An 11,865-nucleotide genomic window follows, 5' to 3' on the forward strand; every position below is an offset into this window, starting at 1 on the left:
CACACACACACACACACACACACACAAACAGTTGCTGTCCCTCTCCCTGGCTCTAACCTGCCCCATGGGGAAGACATTTGGAAACAATCAGTGATGTGTTTAAAGAGAAGGCCTTTTTCCTATCAGTTCCCCTGGATAAGGTATCTATTAGCCTGGCTCTCTGGCCCAGCACACGGAATTCATCACCTCTGTTTCCTGTATGCCGTTTAGGGGTCCACTCATTTTCACTCCTACCTGTGCAGAGTGCAGGGGGCACATTTGGTGCGCTCAAACCTTTGTGGTTTAGCCTTTAATACAGCGCCTTGTGGTTTGGGAAGCTGTGAACACTCATAATTTTAAAGTTTTTGATTTCTTTATYTATCTATCTACTCATCTATCCATCCACTCATCTACAGTATCAATTACCCACCATGACTTTAAAGGGGCAATATCAAGTAAAATCAACTTTTTTTTAGTTTTATATCATGTTATAATGTTATACTCTCATAAAAAAAAGCATGCCCAAATCCTTGCTTTGACTCATTCATGCATGTTTGAGAAATCCTGCAGCAATTTTAGGCAGCCATGCTGAGGAGCAAAACAACAGGTGGGGACCAGAAATGCCTTTTGGTACAGTAAACGCCCCTGGGATGTGTCTTTAAGCTGAGCTTCCTCATGGCTGAGCACTCCCCCTCCCCCGCTGCCCACACACCCCAACCAGGACTCTTGCAGGCTCTCAAACAACGAGTGAAACTGAAACTGTCTGCTACTCTTAACACTATTTCTCACACAGTGAAGCTCTTATCAGATTCAAAATACTTTTAAGGAAATGTATTTTCAGATACCAAGTAAACTGCATCATGCCCCCGCCCCCCCACACACACATGTGCAACCCCCACTCTGAAATGGGTGGTACAGAAGCGGAAGGTCGTTCTTAAAGAGACAGAGGCCAATTTCAAGGTGTTTAGAAGAGGAAGTGATGAGAATATGAGTTTATTTTCTATTTAAACATAAAAACATCATTTTAATATCATCTAAAGGTGACATAGATACTTTATAATGGTATAGTATTTAAATGTATGCCTGAGAACCACATAAAATGGCCCCTTTAAAACATACTGTATATCATGTATTTGATTTGATGGTTTGCATTTTTACACAAAGGTTACACAAACTGCCCCATGTTCAAATGTTTTGAAGTGAAGTTTAGTAGAAATGGTATGAACAAACAATATACAATATATTAAGCTCTTTGAGCAACCTCAGGTTAGCGAAACACTTTTTACTTCTAACAGAAGTAATGGGGTAAGGATTAGCTACACATTCTCACTCCCATCTCGTCACATATTGACGCTTTTCCAAGGTTCCCTCTACGTCCGATTTTGACGCGCCGGGTACCCCCCTCGCGTCAGTCCTTGACGCCCGCGGCTTTTCCGGGTTGCGCCACCAGGGGTCTTTGGGTCGGGGGTCTGAGGTTAACATGAGGGATCAGGATTAATGGTTAAGTTTAGGTACTGGGATCAGGGGTAGGATGTCCATGGTGAATATTAGGTAATTTCAGGCTTTGGAACATGTTGACGTGAATTTCCTACATTTTCTAAAAATGGTTAATTTTAGGTACTAGGGTCAGGGACAGGATGTCTAAAGTGAACAAAGGTAATTTCAGGCTTCGAAACGGTAGTTTTTGCGCATTTTCTACACTTTCTGAAAATATGACAACAGATTTCGCCCCATCTCGTCAGTAACTGACGTGACGGGGTACCCGGCGCGTCAAAATCGGACGTAGAGGGAACCTTGGAAAAGCGTCAATATGTGACGACATGGGAGTGAGAATGGGTTGGGATTAGTCTGAGCAGGACCAAAACCAAAGTAGACTGCTGATGACTCAGAACAACTCCAGCTCCATCCTCAACTTTATAAGGATTCCTGCAAACACTTTTTAGAAACACTGTCAGTTTGCTGTGGTTATTTAAAAGTGCAAACAGCAGCAGCAGGTAGCTGTAGCTTTTCTTACAGTGATTTCATATTTCTGCAAAGGTAACTATGTACTGTAACTAAAACGGCAGTGGTAAGGTTTTTAAAACAGTATTCCCAATAACTACTGTATGTTATTCATTTCTTTAAAAAAATTCTTAAAAAAACAACATAAATTCAATGTGTAATTAAAACATAAATTCAATATATAACTAAATACAGATCATAAATAAATGAAAGGTAGCAGAAGAAGACAAAATCTTATAATATCTGCTACTTTTTTTCTCAGATAAATACGTTTTATCAAAATAAAACTTCCAATTTCCAAAACAAAACAAACATAAAAAGAAAAAAAAAATGTTCACAGCTGTCAACTTCAGTTTTAATCCTGCTAGGACAAATTTGTTGAGATAGCTAATTCTTGTGAAAATAATAAGAACTGGTTAACTTAAACTTGTAATGTTAGCACGTTATAATTTCTCCTTTTAGAAAAAAAAGAAAGGTTTAAAAAATGGGAATGACGGTGACTTTGACGCTCTCTTTGTTAGTATTTAGAGTGCAATAACAGTTTAGAAAAGATGATGTAAATGCGCCTCCAAGGCAGCCAGCAACATTTATATTACCCCCATGAATCAGTGCACCTGCATATAAATATGTTATACTGTAGCTGTCTAGACATGTGTCACTGGTTTATTGCAGTTCCAGTAAAATCATCTTCCCTTTTTTGCTTGTTTTTATCTTCTAATAATAAAATATATATTTTTATTTTTTTTTTACTTCTATCTTAAGCTATCAATATTTGTCTACATTCCACAGGATCAGATGGTGGTGGGGTGGGTGGGGGTGTAGCATTTCAAGCTTTGGAACAGGTGAACTCCTCCTTTCTCATTTGCCCACCCTTCCTCTCCGACCAAACCAACTCCATTCAGCTGCAATTGAATACAGTCCACAACCTTTGCCCTGCTTAGGTGGAACCCTAAAGAGAGCCTCCTTCACCTGGCATTGTGCTGCTGGCTACACCTTCCGACWAGCATAACCCCCACTCAGGCCGGTTTTTGTCCTGCAATTCCCTCTGACTTTGTTCAGTTAGTTAACCTAACTTCCCCTCCCTGCTGGGAACTCTGACAGCAAAAAAAGAAGAGAAGGGGTGAAAGGAGGAAAGTGGATGACAAAAAAGAGAGCAAATCAAGAAATCTATATGCATTTTTAGTTTTCATTACGTTTAACAAGAGAAAATTAGCCTCTGAACATTGTTGGAAATTTGCCTGCTACACACACACACATGCAGGAAAATCCTCTCAAACTTCTCAGTGACTTGTTCTCTCTCTTTCTGAGTGAGCTTTGTCTAGACTAATTCTCACAAGAGATTAGGATGTTAGTATGCTCTCTTTGAGCCCCGCCAAAGGACACAAACAGACACTCACTCTAACACCAGCAATAAACAACAGATTAACCAAAAGAAAGAGATTATCAGTCAACTGAGAGGGAGGAAGATGAACCCTCAGCTTGTTTTGTCTTGTTGAGGGATTTAAATGTGCATAACGCCTGACTATGAAGTTGAAGCTTCATTTTCACTGGACAAGCAGCTCATCTCATTCATAGACAAAGGCAGTCACTGCCACACATGACTGAAGGCATTTCTGTGGCTGTTCACTTCACTGCACCACTGGAAAAAAAAGACAGACTAGGGTTGTTTATTGGTAGCTCAGCAGGGTAACACACACACTTAGTCTGTTTGAATTGAACTGATTAAATTGTTATAGTACCACATAAACCAGTTCACAGGACTTGATGTATGGTATTGATGACCACATTTGTCTTATTATAGCAAAATGATGTAATAGTCTGGACAATAACAGGTCTGAAGGAATTGTTACACACACTCATCCTAAACCTGGATGGCAAAAGACATTTGGACTTTCAATAAATGACAAGAAGGCACCAAATGGGTTGGTGTACAGTTTTTACTAYGCACTTTACACATTTTTACTCTATGTTTTAATTCTATGGGGAAAAATAACTTGTTTACTTGAGGCAGACTCAAGCAGAAAAGTTTATTTTTTTGTGTGCCTTTTTGCAAATGACTGTACGGAGCATTGCATAAGCTGGTTTAAGGCTTTGTCTGCAGTAATGAAGGCAATAATACATACATAAAAGTAGCTTCATTTATTGATCCATCCACATTCTAATCTTTACCAATGGTAACACAAGTTTTAACCAAAAGAACAAGATATTTTGCAAGAAGCTAAAATAAGCTTCCTTCATAGGGTGCTAAGTTCTGATTCAGAGATAGGAGTTTCATCATTTGGGAGAAGCTAAAAGTAGAGCYGCTTCTCTTTTCTGTTGAAAGGAATTGGCATCTGACCGAGATATCTCCAGGACACACACCCTRGAAGGGGTTTTAGCTACTTCCTTCTGGGAGCTAACCCGGAGAAAGACCCATAATTCCTTGAAGTGTTCATATAATCTCTCTGGTTTGGGATTATCAGAGGATTCCTCCAAATGAGCTAGAGAGGATCAATGATGAGAGGAAGGTCTGGGCTTCAAAGACACAATTTTAGATAAATGACTGAAGATGGATGGATGGATGGATGGATGGATGGATGGATGGATGGATGGATGGATGGATGGAACTAGAAAGATAAACTGTTGATAACTGAGTTATTTTACTAACACACCTGTTTACCTACAGTTATTACATCAAGCCAAATCATTTTACATCCAGTGTCACAACAGAAGTTGAGGAATACCAGCTGTAAAAAAATATGTAAAATACGTAAAAAATAAAATAAATAAATAAATAAAAAAGTTATTAGGCACCAAACATTTGGTTGAGGTCGAGAAGGGAATATAGAGACATAGCACATTTGTGCTTTCTATAGCAAAAACTTCTCCCAGTWCTGGCCTTAAACACTGTCACGTAAACTATGAGGCAAAATTTCTTGCAAACTCATATAACAACATAACATTACAGCATTTGACGTTTCACAGCCAGTTCTGTTTCCTGCACATGACAACTCTCAAAGTAATCAAAGTTCATTGTCTATGTTACGATTCGTTGAGCACCAGTGGAAACGTTTATTATGAACTGCTCATTCATTAATGCCAACAGTTTTTTCAGCAGCCAGTTTGTGCTGTTCTCATGAGTTCAACGTTCCTGTAAGCACAGCGCTTTGACATCAGGCATTCACGAGGTCTTTGCAGATTCAAGACTTTTCCAATTTGAATTTCTGAAAAAAAGTGCATGTGAAAACGTGAGGTTGTGCRTCCATTGAGAAAACGTGTGAGTGACAGAGAGGTTCATCCCCAAGTGCCTGTCTTTCTAAGCGCCGCTTTGGGCAGGGGTATCTGTGCTGACAGTAAATGTGGAGAGGTGGCAGGGGCCTGAGGATTAGAGGGGCTTTTAGTCCAGACTGAGAGTGGCTTTTTCTTCGTGTGACAGAGAGAGGTGACGGGCCATCAGCGTACAGGGGACAGGCAGAAAGCCAGCCAGAGACATCTGCATTCATTCAGGACAGCGGCTTATCCGCGCACAAAAACACGCCCACTCGAAACGCCCTTCTTATACACTCGCACTTTGTTCTGCTCAACATGCAAAGCTTTGATTCTGGAGAATCACTGCTCCAAAGGTTTCTACCAAACAGCATTAAAATACTGCAGACCACCTGAAATTGTTGCTGCGAAAGTGCTTTGTAAACCTCCAAAATTTCAGTTGGCAGAAATGGCAAAGACAGGTCTGCCTCTGCTCAAGCATCTGCCACTCCTCCTTCCATCCACCCATCCCCTCAAGACCAGGAGGTTGAGAAGACAGCCAGAGCTGGAAAAGTCCCTGCCCAGCCATCTAATCCTCTACTCCCATTCACCATCACTACTAATCTCCTCCTTCGTCTCCCCACCACCACCACTATCGCCTCCACCTCCGCTTCTCGCTCAAGAGGTGCACAAAGACCTTCTAAGCAATCCCTGTTTCAACGCGCCACCCCTTCTCACATCTCTAACCTTCTCCACCCATCGCCTCCTTACAGAAGGAGGCACCCGGTTCGTTAAGCCCATCCCGAGGGGCTGCAAGTTTGGGTGAGCCCAAATGCTCATTGAGTGCCGGATAACTCTCTCCTGGACTCAGCCTGTCTGACCCATTGTTGCTGCCATACCGAGAAGGAGAGAACACAAATGGAGTTTGAATTTCAATGTTTCTCAATAACTCAGAATTGGAGAAACTTCAGAATATGGACTTGAGCATTGAATACAAGAAGCTCCTGCATGCTATTGTCAACACATTTCTATTCTAAGACACATTTGTCTAAATGACAATATATAAGAAAACTGTTGTTTTTTAAGATGGTTCAATAATTAAAAAAATAAAAAAAGATTTTCTGGGAGACAGATCACTTTTGTACAAAGTTTACAATAAAGTCTAAAAAACAGCTAATACTGTATAACACCACAAAAAAAACTTACAGTATATATTAGATAAATGATATTTATATTTGCAAAGCTATTTCAGTAAGTAATAAAACCATATCTCTAGAGGTTTGTACATAAAAGCTGACAGCTGTTTTTTTTAATGTGATTGTGTTGTATTAAACTCTTGGGATGTCACATTTCTTCATCCTTATTCACCTCAAATATTTAGCAGATCTGAGGTCTGATGTTTATTTAATCTCACACAGTCACTGCTAGAGCATCCTCTAAGCAGGTGAAGAAGATAGATGGATGGATGGATGGATGGATGGATGGATGGATGGATGGATGGATGGATGGATGGATGGATGGATGGATGGATGAATAACAGATGGATGGCTGATGCAAACAGTTTTTCTAATTGCTTTATCTAACTTGTTTAAATTATACCTGTCAAGGTGCCTAAATTGTATTTTTACAGCATGTGGAATTAAAATCTTAAGCATTGCATTAAAACACTCCTATAAATATGAGTAGGTTATATGTTGTGTTTATAATAACATGTTCAAAAACACACAGAAACCACATTACAATCTATGGCTTGCACAACACCTCAGTTCTACACACAACGACAGAGTCTGACRGAACCTCACAGCTGCCTCTACACTTCTTATTTACAGAAGCTATCTTTCCCATAAGTCACCATTCCTGTATTCATAAAGCATCCTGGATGCCGTAACTCATTCTTTCCCCCTTTATGAATAAAGCTCCCAAATTTATGGTGATGGCGCTGGGGAGTGGTGGCCCTCACAGTGACAAACTCCCCRCCCCATCCACCCCACCAGTCTATCACTAGATGGGCTTGGGTCCATTCAAGGCCCCTCTATCAAAAGCTCCAGGTGGGTGTGCCACTTTATCGCTCCCAGGTCGGTGACATCACCTTGCTGTGCTGCACAAAACTGACGGCGAAAGCAAGCATATCTGTCTCCACTCACATTAACCAAATCAAGTTTATTTTTTACAGACCCTGTATAGGGTTATTGGCATATTGACGCTTTGCAGGCGGGAGGTTGGAAGGAGGGATGGCGAACGARTGGGCATGGGGGAAAAGAAGGGGGGTGGGGCTCTCTGTGGGACTTAATGGCATTTACCATATTTAATGCAGAGGGATGTCATCACTGAATATCCATTCTGAATAATGTGGCATTTCGTCATAAATTCTTTACAACTTATTTACTTAATGGAAAGAGTTATAGCTCGCTGTCAGAGTGGTAATTAAACAATGTGATACAGTGCTGCCTCATCAGGATCCTATCTTTACCCCCCACCACCACCGCACGCGCACACACACACTCACATCCGCACACACACACACTTACAACCAAGCCCCCCAGACCTTTAAATACATATTATTTTCATGATCCAAATAAATTACAACTCGATTAAAATTCATGAAACTCTTTTATCCTTTATTTCATTCCCTTAGAAAAAAGGCTAATTAGTAAAATGATAACCCAGACAACCTGTTCAACCAGCTGTAACTCTTTTTTGTAAAGATGAGCACTTCCTTTTTTAATTAAAATGCAGAGCTAAGTAAAATAAATTAAGAATTTGTGCTGACTTTTATTTGACAGTTGTGTTTTGTGTCTCATTTAACAGCAGATARCAGATTATAAGTGTAGAGATGTAGCACAGAGGATGCAAAAAAGACATTTGGTTAGATTTTAATTGAGGAAAAATAACTGTTTGCATTTAAAAATCAGGAATAAAAGACTGAATCATCTTTTTTATTTGAACGTGCAGTTCGTCCCTTTATAAACTGCACAGTTAGCCATTTTTAATAAGCTTGGCTCTGTCCAACAAAAGGACAAAGCGCTGAATGTGAAGGACTAAACCCTCACGTTTAAATTAGGGAGGATCTATTCAGAGAAACTAAATGAGGCTGATACCCTGCCAGCCCACTTCACCCTGCTCCATAAAACCAAGAAAGCTTGACACTGACAGCACCCACATCTAACCTTTGGCCTTGTCCTGTGACCCATGCCTTCGATTTTTTTTATTTATTTATTTTCTTTTTGTGTGTCTGCTGACCAATATGGCATTCACCAATAGTCTCACTGGGTCCCTATAGCTGGGGATGAAAAAAAGATTTATGGCTTTTTATTTTAATTGAGCTAAGAGCACAACGTCAACTCAGTTTCTTTCTGATGCACTGAGCTAACATTACATCACTGGGCAACAAAGGACTACAACAGCCTCGTGGCCACTAGGCTAAATGTGGATATGACAACATGGGAGGAAATAAAAAAGAAAACTGAGGTAAAATATGCAGTGTATACAGTGTAAAGAAAACCCCTTGTTAAAATACTCTACACCCACAATATAAGAAACCTGACTGCAATTTCCATGTTTATGCTAGCACTAAAGTTCAAGATATTCTGTTACAAGAACAAATTCCTTTCACCTGTTTTCCATAAAATCTACCAAAACTGTGTTATTGCAATTTTCTTGTCTTGACATTAAATAACACACATAAGGATGCATCTGGAACTCCACAAAGCATTCAAGGATATGCCTAAAAACATTTTTTTATTGAGTGACATAGGAACAACCACATCTGTCAAACAGACATGTTTGCCTTTCAAAACTCTGATTTATTTCAACCAAAACTACCAAATACATTTCCACACTGACAAAATGTAGATTCCTACCTCCCAGCCTTGAGCGGGATCTTGAAGGCAAGGCCTATGCTCTCCTTCAAAAGGTCCAAAGCGCTCTCCGATATTCACCTTCCTGCGACTCCAGATGCCCAGGCCAGCACCTGGAACTGCTGACTCTCTCAGTTCAAAGTCCAGAGGGATGGCCAGGTCAGTTTGGGCTATAAACATGTTTGGTTGCTGGATTGACTGAGGTGACAACTCATCATCAGACAGCGGGTCCTCTGCCAGGGTTGAAGAAAGCGAGGGGTCGCCGGTAGAGTCACAAACATCATCTAAGATGTTGGCCGGATAGAGAGCAAAGTCATCGCTGTCGTCACCTAGAAAACAGAGTCTTAAATTTAGTATGTTGTTCAGTCATGTATTTTGTTCAAGTTAAATCACAAACTGACTTCAGTTAATTCCAGAGGTTTATAGTAACTAAGTACATTTACTTTGTTACAGCCCTTGAGTAATTTTTTGAGGATTTGTAATTTTACCAAGTATTTTTTAAATCGCAACTTTTACTTTTACTCAGTTATTTTTAAAACCTAAAAACAAAACTTTTACTTCTTTAACGTTTAACACCTAGTTACTTGTTATAAATTAAATCTGTTTGAACTCATCATGAAATGAGTTGTTTMTGTGCTCTAAAAAAACTAAGTGTTTAACTTACTCAACTAAATCATATCAATTATTTCCACTAAACCTAGTAGGGTAAATTTGAGGCAATAAGCATATTTTATTTGAAAGAAATTGACCAATTTAATGAACTTGGTTTTGTGGAGCCAGATTGGTTCTGTAAATTTAACAGTTTGTTTGTTAGAGAACATGGAAAAGTAATTTTACTTTTACTTCTACTTTCCCAATTTTTGTGAACAGCTTTATGACTTTTTACTTAAGTATTTTTCTCATCAATTTTTACCAAAGTCATTTTCTGTTAAAGTATTATAACTTTTAATTAGTTATTGTTTTCCAAGTACTTTATAGACCTCTGGTTAATTCTGAGACAAAAGTATAACAGTGGTTGTGTAAAAGAACAGGTCTTTTCTTGTTGGGGTTTTGTAGAGTGCTTATGAGAAGTCAGTGTTTTACCTGCAGCAAACTTTTGCTTAATTTTACTTTTGATGTGTTCTGTCTGGTTTCAWGTTTTATTTTGACTGTAATCTGGTTTTCTGTCTGCCTTTTGCTCGGCCCCGCCCACTCACACCTAATCCTCGCATTTCTTCCCCAATTTCTTGTTTTAGCTCATTAGTTTCCCTTTATCTTTTATCCTTGGTCCTCAGTCTTTGTCAGAATTTTGTTTCATGTTATTGTTTCAAGCCAAGTATCTTGTTTGCTGCCACACCAGCACTGTTGTTTTTGTAAATAAACTTTTTTTTCAACTCTTTTTTTCGCCACCCTCACTCAGTCCTGCATCTCGGGTTCAAACCAACCAAGCCCAATCTTAATATTTGACAAGACATATTTTTATATACTGAAGACTGCACATTCTGAAACATGGTCTGTGCAAGACAGAAAGTCATGAAAAGACTGTTTTAAGTGTAGTTTTCTAACACAAAGCTATAAAAAACAGTTTGCTTGAATGCCTAAATAAAATATGATGTTGATGATATGATGTAGATTGAGGAAATTTGCTTCTAAATGTGTGTTGCATGTGTTTGATTTAGCTTGACTCCCTCAAATGAACTAATATTGCTCTGAAGATGGTCTCTTGAAAGTAACTGCACCACAGAAATTCAAATAAAAAATATCTTAAATATCCCTTTCGTTTGTCCATGTGTTACACAACAAATAAACTAGAATTTCCATTGGTGTGAATGTGCAAGTGGAACATCATATACAGTAACAGATCCATGACATTTCTGAAAGTATAAAATTCTTGTTAAAGCCAAAAAAAAAAAAAAAAGAAAATCAGAGAGGGCATACATAAGTCAACCCATTCTCACTCCCAAGTCGTCACATAGTGACGCTTTGGCAAGGTTCCCGCTACGTCCGATTTTGACGCGCAGGGTACCCCCGTCACGTCAGTTACTGACGAGATGGGGCGGAAGCTGTTGTCATATTTTCAGAAAGTGTATAAAATGCGCAAAAACGACCGTTCCAAAGCCTGAAATTACCTTTGTTCACTTTAGATATCCTGTCCCTGACCGTAGTAGCTAAAATTAACCATTTTTTRAAAATGCACGAAATTCACRTGAACATGTTCTGAAGCCTAAAATGACCTAATATTCACCATGGACATCCTACCCCTGATCCCAGTACCTAAACTTAACCATTAATCCTGATCCCTCATGTTAACCTCAGACCCCCGAYGCAARGACCCCTGGTGGCGCAACCCGGAAAAGCCGCGGGCGTCAAGGACTGACGCGAGGGGGGTACCTGATGCGTCAAAATAAGACGCAGAGGGAACCTTACCTTAAGCGTCAATATGTGACGACTTGGGAGTGAGAATGTGTAGCATAAGTGCAACGATTGTTTACAGACAAATCACATAGAAAGCCGATGGAAAAAAAAATCCTAACATGGCAGACTGCTAGCCAGGTGTCACACACTAAGACAGACGGACACTAGAAGCCGGAAACGATCCACAGGAATCTGCCTTTTTGCGGTGGGCTGTGCCTAACGCAGGCTGACAGGTCACGGGGAGAAGGGGCTCTGCTAATGAGGCTCAACAACCCATCCCTGCGCTGAGGAACATTCCTGAAGGGCTTCCTGTGTGACACAGTACCTCTGCGCTGTCAGCTGTGGAACCCTTAATCCAAACAGATACACACACACACACACACACACACACACACACACACACACACAC

The 11,865-nt window shown here is 39.8% G+C and overlaps 1 protein-coding gene across 12 annotated transcripts in view; it reads right to left on the minus strand.

Moving 5' to 3' along the window:
- mecom (MDS1 and EVI1 complex locus) overlaps window positions 1–11,865 on the minus strand; it is a 159,418-nt gene that overhangs the window by 90,624 nt on the left and 56,929 nt on the right. For all 12 annotated transcript variants that reach the window (XM_014017608.1, XM_014017601.1, XM_014017598.1 and 9 more), the window contains exon 2: window positions 9,066–9,391. In XM_014017608.1, the coding sequence (XP_013873062.1) occupies window positions 9,066–9,391 (326 nt within the window). The remainder of the gene's footprint in view (window positions 1–9,065; window positions 9,392–11,865) is intronic.

The sequence above is a fragment of the Austrofundulus limnaeus genome, unplaced genomic scaffold, assembly GCF_001266775.1.
Source record: "Austrofundulus limnaeus strain Quisiro unplaced genomic scaffold, Austrofundulus_limnaeus-1.0 Scaffold173, whole genome shotgun sequence".
NCBI lineage: Eukaryota > Metazoa > Chordata > Actinopteri > Cyprinodontiformes > Rivulidae > Austrofundulus > Austrofundulus limnaeus.